The 25,856-nt window shown below is 41.3% G+C and overlaps 1 protein-coding gene across 2 annotated transcripts in view; it reads left to right on the top strand.

The window, feature by feature from the left end:
- The window catches only part of MSRB3 (methionine sulfoxide reductase B3), a 187,332-nt gene extending 161,751 nt beyond the window's left edge, over window positions 1-25,581 (top strand). For both annotated transcript variants that reach the window (XM_018047980.1, XM_005680216.3), the window contains exons 6-7: window positions 12,476-12,573; window positions 22,378-25,581. In XM_018047980.1, coding sequence (XP_017903469.1) covers window positions 12,476-12,573; window positions 22,378-22,542 — 263 coding nt within the window. In that variant the 3' untranslated portion in view covers window positions 22,543-25,581. The remainder of the gene's footprint in view (window positions 1-12,475; window positions 12,574-22,377) is intronic.

Genomic DNA, 25,856 nt, shown 5'->3' with positions numbered 1-25,856 from the left:
ACTGCTTAAGATTTTTTAGCATGTCTAAATATTTTTCATATTACTTATTTTATTGCAAAAACTCCATAAAAAAGTAATAGTGTAAGATATTAAACACCTTAGAAAAACAGAAAGGTGGAATCAGTAGGAGGGGCCCCAAGAACCCAAATATTTTAGCACAAATGTCATTATGCTCTCCACTAGCCATCAACCTGGTTCACCTTCCTTCCCTGCCAGGCTTTGTAAAGAGCAGTCTTTGTTCACTTTCTCCACTTCACATATGCTGTTCAACCCGACGGAGTTCGGCTTCTGTCATTATCGCATTGAAATGTCTCTTCCTAAAGTTCCTCAGATCTCCTAATTATTGAATTCAGCAATCTCCTCTCAGATTTTACTTGACTAGTCCTTTCTGTAGATTCTGTCACTACGGTCTGCCTTCCAGCCTTGGACAGTTTTCACTTTATTATCTAGCTTTGTCTTTGTACCCTTGTCCTCCTCCTATTTTCTGGAACACCCTCTTCTATTTTCCTTTGCTGACTCATTTTTCAGCTCACCGTTTAAATACCTGTATGATTCTCCACTGCCACCCTATTCTCCTTCTTCCAAACCTCCTTCTAGTCTTACTGTCTTCTGCGCTCTGCAGACTTTCACATCTGTATCTTTAGCCAGGGTCTCACCTCTGAGCCCACATATTTCTCTGCCTCCTAGGTAGTTTCACACTAGACTGATTTTGTTATTTTCCTTGAAAACATGCATGATGGGCATGATCCAACTGGTCATACAAGCTGGGAATCTAATCATAATCTGACCCTGCCCTTCTCCTTCACTCGCCCACAGGTTTCCCAGTCACCGCAATTGGAACTGTGCTCTCAGTCTCTGTAATCACTCTCCTGATCCCCAGTCCCATTGCAATTGTCTTCATTTAGAACTTCTATTCCTGTACATAGTCTTCATCTGGTAGACCTGCTTTCATCTTCCCTTTTATCCCTCACCCTCCAGACTGCTTCCAGAGCCATCCTCCTAAAACACAAATCTGATCATGTAGTCTTTATGTGATTCCCCGTCATCATGCCATTCAAAATGTCCTAGCAACAGTGCCACTGCCATTTAGAGCTATTGGGTTACTTGACAACAAGACAGAAAAGCAAGGTAACTAGTAACCAAAATAAAATTCATGTTTGAACGGTGCTTTGCGTGCATATATGCATGCACACTCAGTCATGTCTGACTCTTTGTGACCCCATGGACTATAGTCTGCCAGCCTCCTCTGTCCAAGGAATTTTCCAGGCAAGAATACAGGTGTAGGTTGCCATTTCCTTCTCCAGGGGATCTTCCCGACCCAGGGATCAAACTCATGTCTCTTGTGTGTCCTGCATTGGCAGGTGGGTTCTTTACCAGCTGAGCTATAGTACATTGTATTTATATTTTACTAGCATTATTTATATTCATGGGCTTCCCTGCTGGCTCAGACGGTAAAGAATCTGCTAACAGTGCCGGAGACCTGCGTTTGATCCCTAGGTTAGGAAGATCCCCTGGAGAAGGAAATGGTTACCCACTCTAGTATTCTTGCCTGGAGAACCCTGTGGACAGAGAAACGTGGCAGGCTACAGTCCCTAGGGTCACAATGAGTCAGACACGACTAAGTGACTAACATTTTCACTTTCATTTATCATTATCTTCATTGATTTTTAGTATCTATAGACTGATTCTAATTTTATATATATAAACTCTTTGCTTTAAGTATCATTTTTGCTTGAGGTACCACTCATTAAAGCTGAATGAAGCATAGGGAAAATGTTTGCCAAAACCGATGGTTTTATTTTTGTCATACTTACTATTAAAACTATTTACTTGAGAGTTTGCCACTTGAGAATTTGCCTCTTGAGACTATTGCTTGTTTACAATAATGAAATCATGTCATCAGCATATGGGGGATGCTTGTCCTTATATTTGCTATGGCAGGAGGGCCAAAACACAAGAAATGCTCAAACCAGATTAAGCAAATATAAAGTTGAAAAGTAGTCTAAGAAATTTCTTTCCACTGAACTGGTCAGGGAGGAGACTACCCTGCCTGCCTGATTCTAAACCCAGAGGGCACTGCAGAGGTCATGAAGTAAGTGCTAATTCCATCTAGTTAGCCCATAATCATGTTTTAGCCAGAGTCAAATCTGAACCAGTTAAAGCTGCTAAACCTTACATTAATCTTGGTATTTTTTTAATCAGTAAGGTAAAAAATAATATAATTGTGATTAGTGGAAAAAATTATAATGCCTGAAATCTGTTGCTTCTTTCCATAAACTACTAGATCAAGACACTAAAATCTGCAGTCTATTAAAAGAATCTCAGCTTCTTGATGATAGACTGAGCATTTGTTATTCAGTTGCTAAGTCATGTCTGACTCTTTCCTACCCCTCGGACTGTAGCATGCCATGTTTCCCTCTCCTTCACTATCTCTCAGAGTTTGCTGAAACTCATGTCCATTGAGTCAGTGATGCCATCCAACCATCTCATCCTCTGTCACCCACTTCTCCTACCCTCAATCTTTCCCAGCATCGGGGCCTTTTCCAGTGGGTCAGCTCTTCACATCACGTGGCCAAAGGATTGGAGCTTCAGCTTCAATCCTTCCAGTGAATATTCAAGGTTGATTTCCCTTAGGATTGAATGGTTTGATCCCCTTGCTGTCCAAGGGACTCTCAAGAGTCTTCTCCAGCACCACAGTTTGAAAGCATCAATTCTTCTTTATGGTCCAACTCTCACATCCATACGTGACTACTGGAAAAACCATTGCTCTGACTATATGGACCTTTGTTGGCAAAATGATGTCTCTGCTTTTTAATATGTTGTCTAGGTTGGTCATGGCTTTTCTTCCAAGGAGCAGGCATCTTTTAATTACATGGCTGCAGTCATAATCTGCAGTGATTTTGTTTTTTAAAAAGAATCTCAGCCTCTTGTTCATAATGATAGACTGAACATACAAGTTTGTTTTCCTGTCTCCCAAGAAACCTCTTTAAAGTGACAATTTTAAAAAACAGAAGAAAGAGGAGGAGGAGAAGTTAAATAGGAAAAGAAACCTGTTGCAAAGAGAGTTAGATTGTGGGGAGAATAATGGGATCTTGAGCAGACAAGAAATTATAACCATTTTTCCCAAGGGGGGAAAAAATGGGAGGAAATGCATTAATGGGTATGGTTGATTAAAGAAAGATACAACCCAGAATATGTGCTAGAGTTGTTTTGAGGTGCCCAGCAGAATTACCAAGAGGCAAACGGGACTGACAACAAGGTGTTGAATCGAAAGTCTAAAGAACAGCTAGACCAGCTTCTCATCTTCCTCACTTTCATATTTAGACTGACAGATCATCAGCTAGTCACATGGGAAAAGAAGAAACCTGGAAGAGTCCTTCTCTTCAGATATTAAACAGCCTGTCTGGGAGAATTGGTGCTGCTGTTGAGGTGTTGTGCTGCAAAATGAACCCTCAGTTCAGTTCAGTTCAGTTCAGTCGCTCAGTTGTGTCTGACTCTTTGTGACCCGATGAATCGCAGCACACCAGGCCTCCCTGTCCATCACCAACTCCCGGAGTTCACTCAAACTCACGTCCATCGAGTCAGTGATGCCATCCAGCCATTTCATCCTCGGTCGGCCCCTTCTTCTCCTGCCCCCAATCCTTCCCAGCATCAAAGTCTTTTCCAATGAGTCAACTCTTCGCATGAGGTGGCCAAAGTACTGGAGTTTCAGCTTTAGCATCATTCCTTCCAAAGAAATCCCAGGGTTGATCTCCTTCAGAATGGACTGGTTGGATCTCCTTTTAGTCCAAGGGACTCTCAAGAGTCTTCTCCAACACCACAGTTCAAAAGCATCAATTCTTCGGCTCTCAGCCTTCTTCACAGTCCAACTCTCACATCCATACATGACCACAGGAAAAATCATAGCCTTGACTAGACGGACCTTAGTCAGGACTAACAAATTCTTGGGCATCAGCTGTGTTCACAGAGCTCCCAGTCAGCTTTTCTATTCAGAGTTAAGACTAGTAAGGAAACAAACCTGTACTGTACCTGAAAGCAGAGGACCTTGCATAGTATAGCTGCAGAAGATAACTGACCCAGACCTCCATGCTCAGAGAGAAATGGCCAAAGATCACCATCGATGTACCAAGAAAACCAAGAGCACGAAAGACAAAACCCAAGACAGAGAGAACAATTACCCTAGAGAAAGCAGAGACATTTTAGAGAATAATAGGAAAGCTAAAATAAAACAACCCACTGATTTATATTATCGGGGTATTTGAAATACCTCATATATAAAGATAAGATGATGCTGTTAAAAAAAACACACACAAAATGTAAAACAAACAGAATAACTGGAGGCCAGGAATAATGTGAAAAAATAATCCGTCAGAAGGTACCCATGATTTGATGTCATTTATATAAATTATTAAACACTTAGAACATTATATATTGTTTATGGATATTACACTGCAGAAAATGAACCAGAACACGTGTTGGGGGGTGGCTCAGTGGCTCAGTCGTGTCCAGCTCTTTGCAACCCCATGGACTGTACCTGCCAGGCCCCTCTGTCCATGGAATTCTCCAGGCAAGAACACTGCAGTGGGTTGCCGTTTCCTTCTCCACATGTGTTGGGAATGGTACATAAATGATTATCTTTGTGGTACCAGGATGTATAGGAATAGGGAAGAAGGTTGGAGGCAGATCTGGCTATAATTGTAACATTTCATTCTATTAGAAAAAGAGAAAAGTTGAAGCAAATATTTTTTTAAATTATTATCTGTCAGATCTGGATATCTGTTAAATTGTGGATGCCTATTATATTCTGTAAACTTTTGCATGTGTTTTAAATATTTGTAATTAAAAACTCAAAATTGAAATACTGAATTACAGAAAAATTTTGTACAATTGTATAATGAAAATCACAGTCTAAAAGACAGAAAACGTGGCATGCCTTTTAACATGTGATGCAATGTAAAAACAGGAAAATGTTTGATTTTAAGCATTCTGAGATTATGACAATTGGACCATCCAGAGGGAAAGATAATCCCAGAACACTTCAGCTCTGCAATAAGCAATACATGTATAGTCATAATAATATACAGGCTGCTTGCTCATTTTCAACTCTTAGGATTAATCTATAAAAACATGGAAGACTTAATTAAGGTTAGGCACTGGAAAGGCAGGAAAGAGTAGATGGAGGAAGGATCAGAGCACTAAGGAGAGCCAAACAATATTAAGTTATAGGGTAGTCATGCATTCATTCAATCGTTACATAGTTTTTAAATAACATTCTTATGTTGAAGGCACTATTTTAAGTAACTGGCGATACGTGCTAAGTCGCTTCAGTTGTGTGCGACTCTTGGGGCCCTAGGGACTGTAGCCCACCAGGCCCCTCTGTCCATGGGATTGTCCAGGCAAGAAGACTAGAAGCAGGCTGCTGTGCCCTTCTCCAGGGGATCTTCCCGACATAGGGATCAAACCCAGGTCTCCTGCACTGGGAGGCAGGTTCTTTACCACTAGCGCCAGCTGGGAAGCCCGATTAGCAATACGGAGATGAACAAACTCCCTGCCTTTGCTCAGCTTTACATTCTAGTTCAAGAAACAGAACTAAGGTTTTAAAAGAAGGTTTTAAAAGAATTATCAATAAAAGGAATGTAACTGTAAAAATTAGAAGGGGGAAGGAAGGGGAGATAGTGTAAATATGAATACTAAATCATAATTCACAAGAAAGAATCCATTTATAGTTCATAAACAGCACTGTTCAGTGGTGAAATGTTTTCTATTTGTGGGAAATAATGGTAGAACTATTCTATATCTGTATCTGTGTTGTCCAGTGTCATCACCATTAACTACATGTAACTGTTGAGAACCTGAACTGTGGTTAGTGTGACAAAGAAACTGAAATTTAAATTTTATTTAATTTTAATTAATTGTAATTTGACTTGTGACATGTTCCTGGCTACTACTGTATTGGACAGCACAGATTTAAAATGAAGGGATCAGATAGCATATGCATATTTTGTAGAAATAAATAGAAAGCCTGTTAAACATGATTGTCTACAAGGTGGGGAGAATTGAAAGGGAACATTTCACTGAGTCATCGTGCACTGTTTGACCTTCTGCTACATGCATGTATTTGGTTGATTAAACTTTTGGGTCTTTGAGGGGGAATAGAGAATCATCCTTTTAAAAATGTTATTCAAGTTACACCTGAAGTGAATAACTGGGCAAGAATCAGAGCTCTAAGCTTCAAACCATTTTTGTTATTAGGAGGTCTCCATAGAGAGTTTTATTATTTGGCTTGAGATAGCTAATAAGGTATATATTGGTCAGTGAGGTTAATAGTTTCTGGTTTCAGAGAAACTAGAAGCTACAAATTTTGAAATACGGTCCTTGAATTATAGAGCTGTGAGAATTGCTATCTGTAGAAAATTATATCTGCAGATCTCCAGCTTGTCTCACCAAAACCATGCTCAAGTATATATCATCATTATTAAACCATCACTCAAGCCCAGGTGGCCTTATTTTTGCATTTGAAGATAACAAAATACTTGTCGTTATATTTCAATTCAATGTATCCTTGGTCACGGGTAGTTTCTGCTGTGTTCTACTGATGGGTCATGTAGCTAATTTACTGAGGTTTCTAATCTTATCTGGGGGTTGAGGGAGTGGGTAGGGGAAGAGGAAGCTGTATAGCCATCCTTGTTAAATTAAGAGTAAAGGAATGAGGGCCACTTTTTCTAGACATGGTACAGATGGAATTGGCTTCAGCTTGTTTATAATCTGTTGCTAGTTTTAACAACTTGTTTTGAAGATATTTGAGAGGAAGGAGGAAAAGGTTGGAAGAGAGAGCTAAGGAAGTTTTTCTCAGGGGGCAATTGGAATGAAACATTTTAAATCTGTGAACAGTACACTACTTTTGGAGAGCTGTATCACTATAAAATTCCAGGTTCAAGTAGACTTAAAGCAGCTTTGTTAAGCTACATTACGAGTCAGCAGGAATCATTCTTCCTACTGCAATCTAAAAAAAATCCATTTTAATGTAGGTGGTAGCAAGCATCAACGACCTACTGTTAATAAACTAGATCACTTACTCTTACATTCGAGATGTAAATGGACATATCCTGGATTTGCATCACATTATACCAGCATATACCATAGACACCAAGTTATGTCTGCAGATTAATTTGGCCTGATGTTTGAATAAAATCGAAGCAGAACTGCCATATTCCAATTTGTCGGTATAAAGGGTAGTACTTGTAGTTACTTGCTATTGAGAAAGGAGAATTCTTAGAAAGGAGAATTATTTATTGAATATAAGTTGTTCTTGATATTAATAGGCTAATATCTAAAAGGTACAGTTTATGGTCTTGGAAATAAAATGATAATCAGCCCATATCCAAACTCTGAATAGAAACAAAAGGATGTACTGGGGATAGGGTGAGTCAACTCTGTTTATACAGGTTTTCGCATGACTTTTCTTTTAAAAAGTATATGGAATTCATCCAAAACAAATACTGTTTTGTTAGATGAGAAGACCAAAAGGGAAATCCTAGAGAAAGGAGGATGGATGATCTGTCTTTAATGTCAAAACTGACAAAAACACATCCCCCCCTCTTTCGCTCAAGATAATTTTCTCAACAAGACCCAGATTGCTTCAGTCTTTGCCTATCACCCTTTGAAGCACTTTCCTTATTATTAGGAGTGGGGGCAGGGTTTCCTTTGAGGATTTTTACAGCAGTGAAGAGTTCCTCCTTTAAATACTTTCACATGATGAGGGAATTCTGCTTTCAAAGTGCTGTCATCACTGCGGCTTCTCTCCCATAAGACGATTTATTCTTGGGTGAAGGTCCTTCTTAGTTTGATTGTCAATAGGACTTACCTTTCTGATGGATTCTCTTTCTATAGAGCTTGCTTGTTCTGAGAGATGCAGCAAAAGGGCTCAACATGCTCTTTTGTTCACCTTACTGATGAAGTTGACCAATGATTCTCTTTTGAAATATGTTCCATCATATACAGTTATAAACTTCAACATGGCTCTCTTTGTCAGCCTCCACCAATTAAGATGTGGGTGACATGTCCAATATTCCTGCTTGAAAGCTATAATTCTTCTACAGTGCAAAGGGACTCTGAATTTGGGGATGCTTAGTGTCTCTTCCAGTGTTTAGATAGCACCATGGTAAATAACAAAAACTATTCAAGTGTCAACAGTGTTCCCAGAAACATTGAAGTCTTTTGAGAACCTGTACTCCATGTCACTCCAGATCACCCTGCTCAGCTCTTAAATAGTCTTTTGGAAAATTCTATAAATATTTAATTCATGGAAGCAAAATGTATAGCTGTATGGTTTCACAGCTCATTTGAAAGCAGTTCTCTCCCCTCCCCAAAATCTTTAGTAGGCAGTGATTCACAGTTATTAGAGAAAAATTAGAATGAAGAAACCCCAAATAAAGCTTATCATTTTCTCAATATTATTGCCTAAAGGTGAGTTTTTAAGTCTTCCTGGCTGTTTTAGATAAATGAATACAAATCTTGCCTATATCCCAAACTAGATGACATCATTTACATTATTACTCTTGGACTTTCCCTTTAAACGGTTTGGTCTTTAGAAGGTGCGGGAACTGGTATTGTCTAGGGTACCCATTCACTATCCCCTTCCATCTAGCAGCTCTTAAGTGCAACAGTGTATCTATCAACTAATCCAGACTAGCAGTAAACATAATTCTTAAAACTGACAACTTCCTTCCTGCTAGAGTGTTTAGATGATTGACCTCTCAAGCCCTTCACTGAGGAAGAAAGTGGGACATAAGTAGAGCACCTAGACTAAATCAGCTGTAGATTAAGACAGATTCTAGTTTTGGCTTTGCCACTTCCTGCCTGAGTAAGGCTGACAAATAACTCTTCCTTCTGCTCCCCAACCCTCTCCCTGCACAACCCAGTAAAGTGAGTAACCTAGATGATCGTTATGTGTTTTTACTACCTTAAATAAATAATAAGGATATTTCACCTGGATAGAGAGGCTTAATTATAGAAATTGAGCCAAATTGGATAGTTCAGTGAGAAATTAGAACTGATATTCCTTAATCTGGTTTTGTAAAGGAGTATGATTATGTTCTCTCCTCTTATGGACTCTATGATGTACTATAAATATTCATTCCACTTTCTTCTGTAAGCCAAGTTGAAAATCAGTTTAATAAACATCTCAACTGTACGTCTGTACTGTATATCATGGGAAGCTCTGAATATACTGAAGTCAATTCCCTTCAAAATGCTCACCACCTAAACAGGGAGAAAGCATGAAAACAAATCACAAATCTAGTGTGATGAGCAGAACAAGATAAGTATACACAAAATGCAGGGGTAAGCATGGGAAATGAATATATATTTCTCTGGATCTATTTTAAATTCTAGAAATAGAAAAATGTTGGGGGGGGGAGGGTGGTAGCTTTATGGTAAATTTTTTTAAAAAAACAAAACCTCCTGAGTCTTTACCTGTTTACTGCTGAATCAAATATGTCTCCTCATAATATTATTTGCTATAAACTGTAATCAAACAAGACATGGAAGGTTTTCAACAAAAACCAGAATGTTCTCTTTCTTTTCATAGATAAATTATTTTTCAATGTCTTAAAACATTGGGATTCCCTGGTGGTTAAGATGGTTGAGTCTGCCTGCAATGCAGGAGACCCAAGTTTGATCCCTGGGTTGGGAAGATCCCCTGGAGAAGGAAATGGCAACCCACTCCAGTATTCTTGCCTGGAAAATCCCATGGACGGAGGAGCCTGGCGGGCTACAGTCCATTCGGTTTCAAAGAGTTGGACACGACTTCACTTTCACTTTAAAACATCACCACTAAGTTTCTCTTTAGTATTGGTAGCCTGGCATGCTGCAGACATGGGGTCGCAAAGAGTCGGACATGACTGAGCGACTGAACTGAACTGACTGGTGCTTCTGTCGTTAAACAAAGAAGAGCATTGAAATGTGTCAAGTAATCATCAAAAACCAAATAGTGTAGCCCAGAATATGTTGAGAGTCTCTCTGGAATTTAGAAAATGGGGAGAAATGAGTTTTCTTAAAGATATTGATGTTTCTTAGCATAATTGGGTTTTGTGGATTATTAGCCTATATCTACTAAGTTAAGGTTTTCTTGGTGATTTGTAGCAATCTTGAATTAAAATCAAGGAATTCAGTTCAGTCGCTCAGTCGTGTCTGACTCTTTGCGACCCCATGAATTGCAGCACGCCAGGCCTCCCTGTCCATCACCATCTCCCGGAGTTCACTCAGACTCACGTCCATCAAGTCGGTGATTCCATCCAGCCATTTTTCATCCTCTGTCATCCCCTTTTCCTCCTGCCCCCAATCCCTCCCAGCATCAGAGTCTTTTCCAATGAGTCAACTCTTTGCATGAGGTGGCCAAAGTACTGGAGATTCAGCTTCAGCATCATTCCTTCCAATGAACACCCAGGACCAATCTCCTTTAGAATGGACTGGTTGGATCTCCTTGTAGTTCAAGGGACTCTCAAGAGTCTTCTCCAACACCACAGTTCAAAAGCATCAATTCTTTGGCACTCAGCTTTCTTAACAGTCCAACTCTCACATCCATACATGACCACTGGAAAAACCATAGCCTTGACTAGACGGACCTTTGTTGGCAAAGTCATGTCTCTGCTTTTGAATATGCTGTCTAGGTTGGTCATAACCTTTCTTCCAAGGAGTAAGGGTCTTTTAATTTCATGGCTGCAATCACCATCTGCAGTGATTTTGGAGCCCCCAAAAATAAAATTGGAAAGTGTTTAAACTCCGGGTGTTAAATCTCGCACTATGAAAGCTGTACTGTTGCATGAGTGGAGTGTGGGGTGGGGAGCTTGAGGGAATTTATTATAAAAACCTGGTCTGAGCTAATTTGTTTTTGTTTGAAACTGGAAATCATATTGTTGAAATTTGCATTCTGTTTTCTTTCAATAGGTGTATTAACACAAAGTACTCTGCTTTTAAAGGGCTTCCTCCTTTCTACAGGAAAAATTTCACTTCTGAAAAAGAAGCAATTCAGCAACATTGCACCTCTTTCATCATTTTAGGAATACAGACTTCAGCTCAGTAACTCCAGACATATTTTCTGGAAACATATAAAAACAAGCCCATAAGTACTGAACGTAAAACCTGGGTATACCCATAAACATGTGTACAATCTGAAAGTCTACTTACCACTGAGTTTTTAAAAGCTGTGTGCATATTTTAATAATCACTAGAATAAATGAAAATTGGAACAAGATGCTGTTTGAGAGAAGGTGCTACCTGGAGATTCCTGAGGAATACTGCTCTGTGACTGTCCTATGAAGTGAGCATGCCTCTTGCCCATCAATAGATAGCACTTGTGCTTTCCAGACAAATTCCTGTTGTTCAGTCGCTAAGACACGTCTGACTTTTCGAACCCATGGACTGCAGGATGCCAGGCTTCCCTGTCCTTCACTATCCTCCTGGAATTTGCTGAAACTCATGTCCGTTGAGTCGGTAATGCTATCCAACCATCTCATCCTCTGTTGCCCCTTCTCCTACTGCCCTCAGTATTTCCCAGGATTAGGGTCTTTTCCGATGAGTTAGCTGTTTGCATCAGGTAGCCAAAGGATTGGCTTCAAAGCTTCAGCTTCAACATCAGTCCTTCCAATGATTATTCAGGGTTGATTTCCTTTAGGATTGACTGGTTTGATCTTCTTGCTGTCCAAGGGACTCTCAAGAGTCTTCTCCTGAGAAATTATATTAAGATGGAAACAACAGAATTTTAAAAATATATATTTTAACTATCCAAGTGTTAGTCACTCAGTTGTGCCCAACTCTTTGCGACCCCATGGATTGTAGCCCACCAGGCTCTTCTGTTCATGAAATTCTCCAGGCAAGAATACTGGAGTGGTTAAGTCATTCCCTTCTCCAGGGGCTCTTCCTCACCCAGGGATCAACCTAGGTCTCCTGCATTGCAGGCAGATTCTTCACCATCTGAGTCACCAGGGAAGCCCTTAACTATCCAAACTAAGTACTAAAAAAGTATTAAAGAAGTATGGAATAGTTAAAGTTAACAGCCAGACCAGTTGGATTGTGTTTTGGGAAAAAAAAAATCACGGTGTAAAACTCATAGTGGTTCCGAACTATGCCCAGTGACTCTGAAGATAAGAACAAGAAGCAGAAATGGTGAAAGAGAGCTTTGTAAGTTTGGGGGATGTGCTCAAAACTCCTGGGTGTTCTAAGAGAGTCTCACAAAACATAAATCTCAATGCAGCTATAATCTGGATGTGAGGAAAAGGTTATTCTTAAAATAGTTGCATTTTTGCAAGATACTTTAACCTTCAGTCTTCGGCCTTTCTTTTTTCAGGTTGAAAAAGTTAAGCATGATTCATATACTAAAGATTTCCTTTCTATGCTTAGTATTCCTTTTAGAATTGCATTCTAACCCATGGTTGTATCTCTCTCTGTTTCGGTTCTTGTGCGTGCTCTGCCCCAGGCTGGCCTTCATTCCACGACGTGATCAATTCTGATGTAGTGACATTCACAGATGACTTTTCCTATGGGATGCACAGGGTGGAGACCAGCTGCTCTCAGGTCAGTGTACCCCACCTAAAAACCCAAAATGTTGCTCATTCTGCTTTGCAAACACTTCCAAGGCTCCTGGTTGTGCTAAATATAGTAACTAAGGCCAATTGACCCATCACAAAAGTGACAGACAAACACAATGAGGTCTCTGTCAAGTCCTAATGATATCTCAGTCTTGAGGAGTTTAGCAAGTCCTATTAAATGTCGGTCTTCAACACTAGTAAACAAAATCATTGGTTGGAAAAGTTCTTCTTATTGACTCAGTACAGTGGGGAACTGAATGAAGATTTCATTACGTGACTTCACGTGATCTGACGTTTACTCTCTGTGTGCTCACTGTTCAGTCATCGTACCTCTAATGATAAGGATCCCAACATGGTCAACAAAGGCCCCAGAAACGTCTCTCCTTGGATGGATGTGAGGAGGGAGGCTGGAGAACAGCAGTAGGAAGAGGAAGTTTAGTAGCAGGCTGTGCGAGGGCAGAGAGAGAACGTGCGAGAAAATAATTCTTTCTATAGGTCTCCTAGAAATAGGCCTATCCTCACGTCTAAGGATGTTCCTTTCACTCTCCTCTGACTGCATCAGCGCCGGATCTAACGGGAAATGAACATGTGTTGAGGAGGAGGCAAAAATATAGTTAATCTGTCATCTCAATCAAGAAACTTGAACTTAAACCCAGGGACATGGCCAGAACCTTCTTGTACATAGATCTAGAGCAACTGCACATTCTAGTCCAGAGTAGGTCATCCTGCTCTACTTTGCTTTACATAAGTGAAATGTAAATCCGAGTGCTATGGTACTGAAACTCACTGATGCTAGAGCGCGTTGCTGGGGGCTGTCTCTTGTACAAATTAGAGGTGGAGGGGCACCGTCAGGCAGCTGTAAGAGCAGAGGGATTGCCACGTGAGCCTCCCTCAGCATTCTTCTACCTGCCCTTTAACCCTGTTCATCAGCCACAGGAGTTTTAGGGAGGAGGTGGCATATTTACTACCAAGTAGGGAGGAAGATTGGTTTGAACCTAACCATCTGATGAATTTCTATTTCATTTTTTTTTTTTAAGTAAAGCTGGCAAGTGAGCTGTCTTCTAAGTATGAGGACCACTCTCTCCCTTGAAAAAGTAGGCTTTATATCTTATCTAAGTCACATTTTCAATTCACCCTCATTTCTCAGATCTGAGTCTAAGCAAGAAAGTGGTACTTTTTGATCCTGGGTCTCACCCTCAGAGATTTCTAATTTAATTGGTCTCGGTGAGGTCTGAACATCAATGTTCTTAAAAGCTTCCCAGGTAAATGCTCACAGTAACCTTCTGAGTAGATAATGTTATTCTGTCTCATCTTACAGTGGAGGAAACTGAGGTACAAGAAGTGCGGTTACACTTGTATAAATATTCATAGATTGAACTGAGACTTGAATGTGGGCATTTAGCTCCAGAGCTTCTTATGGTGCTCAAATGGATAGATAAGTAGATAGATACAAGCACCATAAAAAGTCACATTGAAATAAGAAAAAAACAAAAAAACAAATCCTATGATTCCCCCAGTAGTTAATTTAATTCAATTCAGTTCTGGATTCAATTGAATGTTTATTTTTCATAACTTCCACAAAAGCAAATTGCAAATATCTACTCAGGAATCTAAAACATTTGACAAAAAAGTAAGATAGGATGGTACACAGTCATTTATAACTTAGGTACATAGTATTTAGTAAACCTCCCTTAAGGCTAATGGTTGTGGGGGGTTTTTTCCCCTTTAGTTTTTTAAGCTGCCTTAAAGGCTGTTCTATGACTGCTCTTTTTTTTTTTTTTTCCACTCAGAACCTATTTTCAAACATTGAGTTCTATGAAAATCATATGAAAAGGGACAGAAAAAGTGGGGCATAAGATAGGACCTTTCCTTCAGGGCCTACTCTCTGAAGTCTTTGTGACTAATTCTTAAAATTCACAGTTGGAATACACTTCCTCATTTCTCTGTGCCAGCCGCTGAGGTGACATCAGTAGTAGTCAAGATAAGACCCTTAGGAAGGTGTCTTGCGGGGACCAAAGAGGAACAAAACCACAAACTGTGCCCAAATTAGGCAACACTCATAACAGACACCACACTAACCCAGGCATAGCTCTCAGCCCTTGGTTAAAGGCCTAGTGACTGTTACTGTTCTTTGGGTACAGTTGGGTAAAGCACTAATACTCCTTTTCAGCCTCTTTTTCCGCCACCTTTATTTCTCACCTAAGAAAGTGCATCTTGCTGACGATGCATGATATGCGTGTGATCAGTCGTGTCCGACTCTTTACGACCCCATAGACGGTAGCCAGGCTCCTCTGTCCATGGGGTTGTCCCCGGCAAGAGTACCGGAGTAGGTTACTATTTCCTCCTCATGTTTCTTTTGCTTCCTGTGTTGGCAAGTGGATTCTTTACCACTGAGCCACCTGGAAAGCCCAGAAAGTGCTTGACCCTTTCTTAAATAAAAGTCTTAAATTTATAGAAAAGAGCAAGGGATATTTGTTCTGTTTCTTACGTAAACATAGAGAGAAAGGGAGGGAAATTTGTTCCATTAATGCATGTGCAAAAGTGCATGCTTTGGGAAGTAAGTGCCGCATAGAAAATAATCAGGTTCCAGCCCCAAAGAATATGTTTGCTGGAATCTTCCCCATGTGGACAGAGTGGGCCTGTCTGCCCCACTTTGGGCTAATAGCTCACTAAGAGCCAAAAGTGTGTATCTTGCCTTTCAGTTTCTTTGCCGTTTAATTTGTGCTTGATACAGAAATTCATTTTTCTTTTGTTTTACATTTTTCTTTAGTTTTCTCTTTTCCATTTTCTCATTCATCCTTTTTATCTTGACATGGGGGGCGGGGAACTGATTTAATGGTTTCCATACTAGAGAACGGAGAAGGCAATGGCACCCCACTCCAGTGCTCTTGCCTGGAAACTCCCATGGACGGAGGAGCCCGGTAGGCTGCAGTCCATGGGGTCGCTAAGAGTCGGACACGACTGAGCGACTTCACTTTCACTTTTCACTTTCCTGCATTGGAGAAGGAAATGGCAACCCACTCCAGTGTTCTTGCCTGGAGAATCCCAGGGATAGGGGAGCCTGGTGGGCTGCCATCTATGGGGTCGCACAGAGCTTGGCACAACTGAAGTGACTTAGCAGCAGCAGCAGCATACTAGAGAAACTACTTGTATCTTACTTCCTGGTTTCTCATCCTTAATAATGTTTTTCACTATCAGTTTATCTTTTACCTTTTATTCTTTCAGTTTATGTAGTCTTCTACTTGCAACTTATCCCATCTTTTTTTTTTTTTTTTAAACCTTTGGATGTGAACATGGTAACTTATCTAATTTGCTTCTCCTCTTAATAAAACTCTTGTGTTTTGAGTTTACATGGCTTGTCATTTCTCTGGACTGAATTGCATCAAAGGAGTTTGTGTTATGACGAATCTGCTAGTTGTTTTCAGTATCTTAGAGACATTTTCAGTTGGACATGTTATGTGGAATGCTTCTTTCTTTATGGTAAAGATGGAGCATCTAAACAAGAAGACCCTTTTACTGCCAACTTAACACCAATAAACTGAGCTTCTGTGGATAAAACCAGTAGACTCAACTTGCCTGCAAGGCAATATGGTGACTTCTTTTGGTCTATGGGTCTCTAATTCTTGCTTTAGTACTTAGAATTCTTCTTCTTCCGCTTCTCCTTTTTTTCCCTTCCCCCATCCTTCTCTCTCTTCCTTCCCTATTTCTTCTTCATGGTTATATGAATCACACCATGCAGTTAGGCCTCATATTTGGGTGCATGCATGCGTGTTAAGTTGCTTCAGCAGTGTCTGATTCTTGGCAATCCTATAGACTGTAGCCCACCAGACCCCTCTGTCCTTGGGATTCTCCAACCAAGAAAACTAGAGTGGGTTGCTGTGCCCTTCTCCAGGGGAATCTTCCTGACCCAGGGATTGAACCTGGGTCTCCTGAATTACAGGTCGATTCTTTACTGTCTGAGCCAGCAGCTGCTGGTGCTGCTGCTAAGTCACTTCAGTTGTGTCCGACTCTGTGCGACCCCATAGACGGCAGCCCACCAGGCTCCCCCAAAGCCCCATATTTGGGTAGAAATGACAAACACATTGGGAGCCATGCCTACTGCCTCTTTATACTACATTGTAGCTTTACCATGTGTCCAGTGACATCTTAGGTTGTAATATTTTAGTAAAATTTTTATTGAGAAAGTTAAGATTTATTCAGTACAGTAATCACTTTCCAGAGAAATATTATAGTCAGGTCCTTCTGAAAGAATTTCTGTGCTTCCAGTGATTTTAGAAGGACCTGATCTTTAAGTTAACAACACAGAAAATAAGCAAGGGTAGTAGAGCTTCTTTTATTTCCTTCATCAGGATTCCTGCTTCTGAAGGAAAATGGTTATCCTTTATATTCTGATGTTCATTGCAACTATACCTGTTTTCTTTCACCATTCTATCTACTAAGTTAAGGAATAATACTCCACTTATCTCTTCCAAAGTGGAACTTTATCTTAAATCTGCCCACTTTGGGGGGGGGGGGGCATACATGGGTATCTTCCCCCTGGCTGTAGCAATTTCCTAACAATTCTCAGTTATAAAGAATTTTCCTCAATTTTATATAACTTACATTTTTAGTTAGTGATAAAAATATGTTGCTTCTAATCCAATTTCACTGATGACTATCAATAATTGCTTGACAGCGTCTCCCTAAACCTCCAACCCCAGCCTGTTAAGCAACATTGTCAGGAATTTAAATTCAGTGGAAAGAGGTAAGATTTGCATGATATAAGCTGTAGTTCAGCAAGATAAGTCCCTCCTGGAAATACTTGGGGAATTCTTCCTTCTTTAGATCAAATTTCTACGTCTGCAGCAAATGGGAGACCAATAAATCACCAAACATTTTGTAATAATCTTTGAGGAAACCACCAGAAGCCTGAGTTTACCCAAGCTGGACTCTGTTTATGACTGCAGCTATTACTGTTTGAATCTATGGTAGAGTCCCTTAGTTTGTTTTAGATCATTATTAATTTGTTCTAAGTCAGCCAAATCAACAGAAAGGTAAATATCCACCAACACAAAGTATTTTTCAAGAGTTGAACAGTTTTGGGTTAAACCCCAAACCTTATTAATCTTTTGCAGATGACAACTCATATATTGCTGATGATTAAAGATACCCATGTGTTACAATAGGGTTTCAGACTCACAGCCCCCTCTTTTTCTTGATCTTTCAGTAAAATCATAATGCTAAACTGGTGACTTCACAAACCTTTCCTTGGCAAAAGATTAATATCACAGGCACAGAAGAGCCCTACTTACGCACAAGTGTCTTCAATAACGGTGGGAGAAAACAGGATACTACTGGCAAAGTCAATTGCTTTTCTTCTTAAAACTCTTTTCTCCTTCCCATCCTACCCCATGCGCCCAAGTGTAAAAGCCCAGCTTTGAAACCACTTCATCTTGTAGATCAAACACTTAAGAGAAAATGACAACAATAAAGCCTAAAACATCCTAGGAATAGCTGGGAGAAAACCCTCTAAGACAGTTGGAAATACATCAGTGCAGAAATATGTAACTGGGTTCAATGCACTATTTGTATTTCTTATGCACACAATTGAGAATTGCAGTCAGATTTTAAGGAATTATGTTAAATTTGATGCCCAATCACTTTTTTTGGATGTGGGGGGTGGGGTGGGCGTCCTTTCCTTTTGTTCTCTGCAGGTTCTTTAGTTGCCAGTTTTTCTGAGTGAGAGGCTTAGGTGATAAAGGATTCCTGTGGGAATTTAAAAGTTTTCTTTTGAACAATGCTTATCTCATGCTTCCTCAGAATGAGAGCTAGAATATTCTGTCATAGTTTGTATTTTACCTATAAAAGAAAGAAATACATAACTACCTTAAAACAACTTTCAAAATGCACACCGAAGGTGCTACCCTGAAATAAATCCTTAACAGCAGGTTTCAGAGATTTCTTCATCGGGCAACCAGTTTGTTTCAGTTACAACCAGGTGTGCTGAGAGAGCCCAACACATTGCCAGTTGGCTGGGGCAGGGGAGGCAGAGCTCGCAGGCAGCTAAAGAAACAGTGTGTCACTGACAACTTCCATTCATCATCCCAGCCTTCCGCCAGGGGTAGAAGGTGGAAAGAATGGGCTCCATGTGCGTTCCCCTCAGGGAGGAGCCTTCAAGCTTTGTGCACTTTTAAAAGAAATTGAGTACTAGTCTTTTGGACTGCAAGGAGATCAGACCAGTCAATCCTAAAGGAAATCAGTCCTGAATATTCATGGGAAGGACTGATGCTGAAGCTCCAATACTTTGGCCACCTGATGAGAAGATCCAACTCATTGGAAAAAACCCTGATGCTGGGAAAGATTGAAGGCAGAATGAAAAGGGGATGACAGAGGATGAAGATGTTTGGATGGCATCACTGACTCAATGGACATGAGTTTGAATAAGGTCCGGGAGTTGGTGATGGACAGGGAGGCCTGGCGTGCTGCAGTCCATGGGGTCACAAAGTCGGACACAACTGAGCGACTGAACTGAGCTGAACTTTTACGGGAGACTGGGTGTTCCTGGGAGGAAGCAGAAATGGTACCGTGTGGTTAGGCTTCCTTCAGACAAATGGTCTTACAACTTTACAGGCAGCCAGATGGGCACGTATATGATGGCGATGGTAGTTCAGTTTCTAAGTTGTGTCCAGCTCTTATGACTCCATGGACTGTAGCCTGCCAAGCTCCTCTGTCTGTGGGGTTTTCCCAGGCAAGAACACTGGAGTGGGTTGCCATTTCCTTCTCCAGGGATCTTCCCTACCCAGGGATCTAACCCAGGTTTCCTGCATTGCAGGCAGAGTCTTAAAAAACTCAGCTACCAGGGAGGCTCATGTATGTGGTGGCACAGATATAAATGAACACTTTGCTCAAACCGTAAAAAATCTGCCTGGAGTACAGGAGACCTGGGTTCATCCCCTGGGTTGGGAAGATCCTCTGGAGAAGGAAATGGTGACCCACTCCAGTATTCTTGCCTAGAGAATCCCATGGCTAGAGGAGCCTGGTGGGCTACAGGCCATGGGTTCCCAATAGTCGGACACGACTGAGCAACTAACACTGTACTGTACTGCTCCTCCCTCACTTACGTGAGCCTGGAGTGAATCTTCCAGAACATCTTGTGCAAGCATGATGAAGCAATCACTCTTATTTTTAGGGGACCCACATCTTTTCTGAGGATTTCCCTACCCCATCCCATCGCCAACCCATACAGTTGTTTGCGAATGATTTTTGTTGCCTTTTCCCAATTATAATTTCTCCTCCTCACCTCCCTCCCATTTTCTCTTGCCTGGATTAGGGACATCTAGAATCTGTGTTTTTCTTACTGTTTAACCAAAAAACTAGTGTCAGATTTAGCAACTGAAACTGCAGGCTGATAACCAACTCAAGTCCAATAGATTAAATTACTCTAATTTGGGGAATGAATGATCTGGGCACTAAATACTAAAAAATGGCTTTAAGTATACCATTGCTATGCTTTATTTTTGAAGTAAGATAAATAGAACCATTCACTAAATATGCCTGAGATGATTAATAAAGGCGCTATCATTTATTTTTGCCCAGATAACTGCATTCTCTCAGTAAAAAAAAAAAAAATCGATCTGAGGCTTTTATGTGAAAACTCCACCTCTCAGATGCCAAGTCATCAAAGTGCTGGAGCTGCATGTGAGATCAGTAATTGTGCACACATACTGGTCACCGAGAGCACCAGTTCCTGTTGGCCTGCACACTGACTGTTTTGGCAGGCAGAAATAGGTGCTTTCCTGTGTCCATTGGGTAAGCATATGTATTTTCACTGGTGCATCTTAGCTGCTGATGCCTGAAAATTTGGCCTCAATTGTTTATAGAAAGGAAAAGCAATCTGAGCTGTCAGCCTTGATATTACCTAAACCTGCATAAAATGTGGAAAAATAATGCAAGATTTGTTTTTTAGGCCTGTTTCATATTTTCCAGGCAATAGATCAAATCAGTTCAGGGTTCATTTTTAGTTCTTTAATAAGCTGACACAGTATGTTGGCAGTAAAATAAGAATGCACTTTTAACATGGAAGTGCCATACAGTCGAAGTTGCTATTTGTGCTATTTATTAATAATAGAGAGCCCTCGAGAATGGAGCTTAGCACTTTCAATGGGGAAACTGAGATTCTAGTCCTTTCCATTGTAATAAGCACCATCCTTCACCTCTCTCTCATCGTCTCCGTTTGGTATGGAGGGACAGAAAACCCCATTCCCTTGTCAAGTCCTGCTTTCCTTCCCTGCAGTGTATAAGTGTTTTATATACCAAATGAGCACCGTGAGAAGAATTAATAAATCATCTCTATGCCCCTTCTTGCATATTCTTCCCTAAATTGTGACTCCTCCATCTGCTTGAAATGTTCCCCCCAGATCTGCTTCTTCACTTCCTCCAGGTTCTCATCCCAAAGTTACCCTGGGAGAACTACCGTTGACCACCTCACCTAAACTGTCAGCTCCCAATCTGACAATCTGTATCACTTTCTCTCTGTTTTAGTTTTTGTGGGTTGGTTTGTTTGTTTGCTCCTGAGTGTTTATTTCCACCTACTGTGCTTACAGTTCCTTATTACCTTTGTGTTTTCTGTCTCTACCAGTGGAATGTAAGTTCCACGAGGCCACTGCCTGTACCTCTGGAGTCTGGGACAGTACCTGGCATAAAGTGGGTGCTCCGTAAATATTTGTGGAATGAATAAATGGGGGTCACTTGCCCCAGGCTTTGATTTCTTTGTTACATAACAAACAAACGATATGTTTTTGTAGCCTGTTTAAATGTGCACTAATGGGCTGCCATCTATGGGGTCACACAGAGTTGGACATGACTGAAGCAGCTTAGCAGCAGCAGCAATGTCTCCATACCCTTTACCCTGTCCCTTACTACCCTGGGAGGTAGTAAGTGTGACCTGTGCACTTGTCTCCTGGAGCTGCACTCAGCAGCAGACGGGTGAGCCAGCCTATTTGGAGACACTTTCTCTGGGCTGGATTTCTCCTAAACACCATCATAACCAACCATCCCTCCTTCTGCCTCTGTCTGGACTCTCTGCCTCTTCTCCTTCCCGCTTTGGGGATAGTCAGTAGCATGGATTGAGCTCGACAGCTTGTTCCTTCTCCACATGATCCAGTTCGTGCAGGAAAGCAACCCTCCTGGTACCCACCTATCCAAGGCCAGACTCGTGGACTAGTGACATTTCCATTCGCCACGCTGCAGTCCTGGTGACCATAACGTAAATCTGTTGCATGCTGCCATTGCTTTACTGGGCTCTAAGAACATCCAATGCTTTTCTGATATTAAGTTTTACTGCCCATGAAAACAAACAACACCTCTGTCATGGCCAGTTACACAGTATCTTCTACAGTGGACTTCTGCATATCTGAAACCCATCCATCCAAAGCCAAAAGCAATGCTGGTGGGAGGGGGTGGAGATTTTATTCTGCCATGTTTCTTACAAGGGGAGATCAAGGGTCAACTCAATTCATAAAATTACTGCAGTCATTTTTCAGCTGGCTGAGCGGCTTCACAGATCAAAACATACAGTGGCTCCTAAATAATTTCTGATATGCACAATTCTAGTGTTTTTTATTCTCAGCATGTGGTGCAAAGCCTGCCAGAAACCATCGTTGTAGCTATTGACAGGCAGATTAGAAATCATCCACGAGGGTTTCCATCATTTCTCCACAGGCCGGTCATCCATTTAAGCCTCTGACTGCGAGTTCCCCTCAAAGCCTGCTTTGTACACACTGTTGACCTACAGTTTGTTCTTCTATTGCAGTGCGGTGCTCACCTCGGGCACATTTTCGACGACGGACCTCGTCCAACCGGCAAAAGATACTGCATAAACTCGGCATCCTTGTCTTTCACCGCTGCAGAGAGCAGCGGCCCCCAGGGGGACAGTGCGGAGGGCAGCCCGGCCCCTGGTGACAAGACGGAGCTGTAGAGAAGCGGCCGGAGGTGGCGACAGAAGAAACAAGTGTACTTAATGCACAGCTTATTAAAGCGAATCCCATAGCATTTTTCTCAAATCTATTTTTTCAAAACTAGAAGGGCAGTTTTATGCTATTGGTATTTTTCTTCTTGCTTAAACAGAGGCCCTGGCCATCCATGCATTTTGCTGTTGACTAGATGGGGAACTGCAGATCTTGAGTGAACTCAGAGATAGCTTCGTGAAACTTCTTTACAATCCACTTACGTAGCATTTGGCATTATTTTCTTCGCCCACATAGCTTCCTTTGCTTTCTTTTATTTTCCGCCCCCTTGTTTAAGAGGCATAAGGTGCTCGGTCTCCAGACAAGAAAATCAAGGTCTGCTCTGCAAAGCGGAGACCAGGGCTGAGGGGTGGTGGGGATGTTGAGACCTGCGAGACACATGGCTGGAGGCATTTGTGCAGATCCACCTAAGATAAGGATGGAGTGATGTCTTAGGAGACGTCTCAGCTTTGTGGAAAGTTTGAGCTAAGGTCGTTTATTCTCACTAAAAGGGTGTGAAGGTCTAAAGTCTTTCCTTATGTTAAATTGTTGCCAGATCTGAGGGGGTGCCCTGAGTGTTGTGGCAGAGAAGTAAACATTACCTCATGGTTAGGCCTTTATTTTTATTTTTTCCTTGAAAACATCAGAATGTAAGATAACTATAAAATGTTGAGTCCCATTTTGTCTAAAGTTCACAAAAGAAGAATGCCTGCCATTGCCTTTTGTAAGTCTGTCCCTCCACACCTAATACCAGCTGCAGCTGGAAGGGCATTTTGGTGAATTCCCCATGTAAAATAAAATATTGGGAACAACACACTTCATTAAGGCAACAGAATAAGAGAGAAAGCAGAGAAGGCTGAGGAGGAAGCCTGGGGCTAGATGTCCAGAGCCCTGCAGAAGAGCTGACCGCAAGTCACCAGTAGAGCCTGGCAGTGACGAGGATGGGGACCCTGTGCACAGGGCCAGGTGACCTAGAGGATGTTGGGGCTTAAAATAGAAACAGCCGGGAGCTCACATCCCACCCTTGACACTAATCTGCTGTGTGACAAGGGACAAGCTATTTGCTCAGCCTCTCCATGCCTATTCTTTATGTATAAATGTGGACTTAGAATATTTGTAAAATAATTGACACTCTCAGGGGAAAATTACTGTATTGCTGTACAATTAAGATCAGTGTTGTAAAATTAAACTGATCTGGTTCTAATTGCCTCAAAGGCCGAAGCCCAGGCATTTGAAATGGAAAGAAGCAGAGAGGGGTTGACTTAGCTGATTGGTATGGAAACAGTTGGGCCAAGAGCCAGAAATTTTTCTTTGTAGCAAGATGGCTGGTTTTACTCTAAGAAGCTTGGCTCGGCTCGGTTGCTGTATAACATTTAGTCTGGTGGGATGGATGTCATTGAGCACAGTAAGGTTTTTATGGCTCTGAGCAATGGTGATACGCGTTGGTATTGCCGCCAGGTGTGAAGGTACAGTGTATGACTGATATATATTGTGTTTGTAGCCTTGAGTGCTAAGCCCAAAGTGTAGCTTTTAAAAAATAATATTTTGTAAATTTTTAAAAGCTTATGAAAACTGACATCTTTCCTTATCAGCACCAAGACCAAAATAAGAAAGAGAAACGTGACAATCTTAAAGAAATAATGAGACACTAAAATGAAAAGTTGTGATCAATCCAAGTGTCAGTGCGGTCATGCCCACGTCCTTCTGTGTCCCTCCACGTGCCACCTGGTGAGGCCCTGACCTCCTGTGATCTTCACTGTCACGGGGCCACACCTTGGCCATTCCAGGCCCATTGTGCCCTTCCTCCCTCGGCTCCCAGATGTGGCACCTCAGGTCCTGGGGTCACTCTGGAGTTCACAGGTTTCATTCCCCTGAGACACTGAATTTAAAACCCTTGAAGTCTTAGCGTCTAGACTATCTTAGAAGTCTTTTCTGACCTCACAGAAGGAGTCCCAGCATTTCCCAGCAATCCAAGGATCCCTAAAGACACAGGTCTCCCAGGGGATGTCCGTCCCTCGTGTGGTCCATCCTTTGGAGGCTCACACAGCACTTCTTGCGTGGCTCCCTGCCTTACGTGGTGGCCTGCCCTGGGGTCTGCCGGACACAAGCCACAGTGTTGGGCTAGACAAGGAAGATAACGAGGGGCTTCTCCCTCTCCACAGAGACTCTGGATTCTCATTGTTCCTCCAGTTTTATTGTAGGGCTTAACATTCCCCTCAAAAAGTTCATCTTCTAATGCTTGGTCTTTGTTTCAAGAAAAGCCAGTTTTCTTCTACCACATTTTCCAGCATCAACTTTAAGAAAAATGCAACCTCCATCGCAGAAAGAAAGTGGGGTGTATGCATGTGGTTTAATTTCAGGTTGCTTTTGAGTTTAAGTGGTATTGAATTTCAGTATATTTCTGTCTTATGTTAAAGAAATATATTACTAAAATGTAAGTGAGCAATAATGTCAGCTGTCGAGCACTAGATTTATTTTTGCAGGATATGGAGTGCAATGAACTGAGTCAATATGGTGAGGTGTATGTGATCTGTGGGAGTTATACCATTTAACGCAGGAAATGCATAGGACTTTCCCTCTCTGCACTCGGGCCCTCCCTATACCATTAGGAGACGCAGGTTTCTTTGCTGATGTGTAAAAAAGTTCTGTCCATACACTTAGGTAGAATGAATCTGAAGAAGGCAACAATTCGTATTGTACTAGGAGATGTTTCTATGTGTTCATACTGTTCACTTTATAGATACATTTAAACTCAATGCAAATGACATAGCAGTTTGAAAGTCTCCATGTTCATTGAATTGAATATGCCTTGCTTTAAAATATGGAGTATGATGAAAGGGATTAGTGTTTTTTCTGAAAGTCAAATACTACTTTTGCCTTAGACTGCTTTGTAATAATATTTCTCTAAGCAATTCAAAACTTTTGAAAAATGACATGAAATTTTCATTAAAGACGTTTTCCTATGTTTATTGTATATGGAAATTATTCAATAAAATTTCTTTATAAAAATGTTTGCCTCTCTGATTCCTTAAGACTTCTCTTATTTTTATCACAGATGCATAGACCATCCACTGGAGCTTGCCACAGGCTGCTCTGTTTGTCTCCTTACCCAGCTGATGTGTCTCTTTGTAGAGAGGGCCTTTATCTGGTGTGACCTTCATAAGCGGGGCTCTGAGAGTAGGATCCAATCCACTCTCCATACCTCAGGACAAGAGAGGCCTCCTGGGATCCAAAAGGTTGGAGAGAAGGGAAACGTTTACAGGATTACTCTGCCTTCACCTCACCT

This window comes from Capra hircus, chromosome 5 (assembly GCF_001704415.2).
Source record: "Capra hircus breed San Clemente chromosome 5, ASM170441v1, whole genome shotgun sequence".
NCBI lineage: Eukaryota > Metazoa > Chordata > Mammalia > Artiodactyla > Bovidae > Capra > Capra hircus.
The sequence above is the reverse complement of the archived record's forward strand: the minus strand, read 5'-3'. Positions and strand labels throughout refer to the sequence as shown.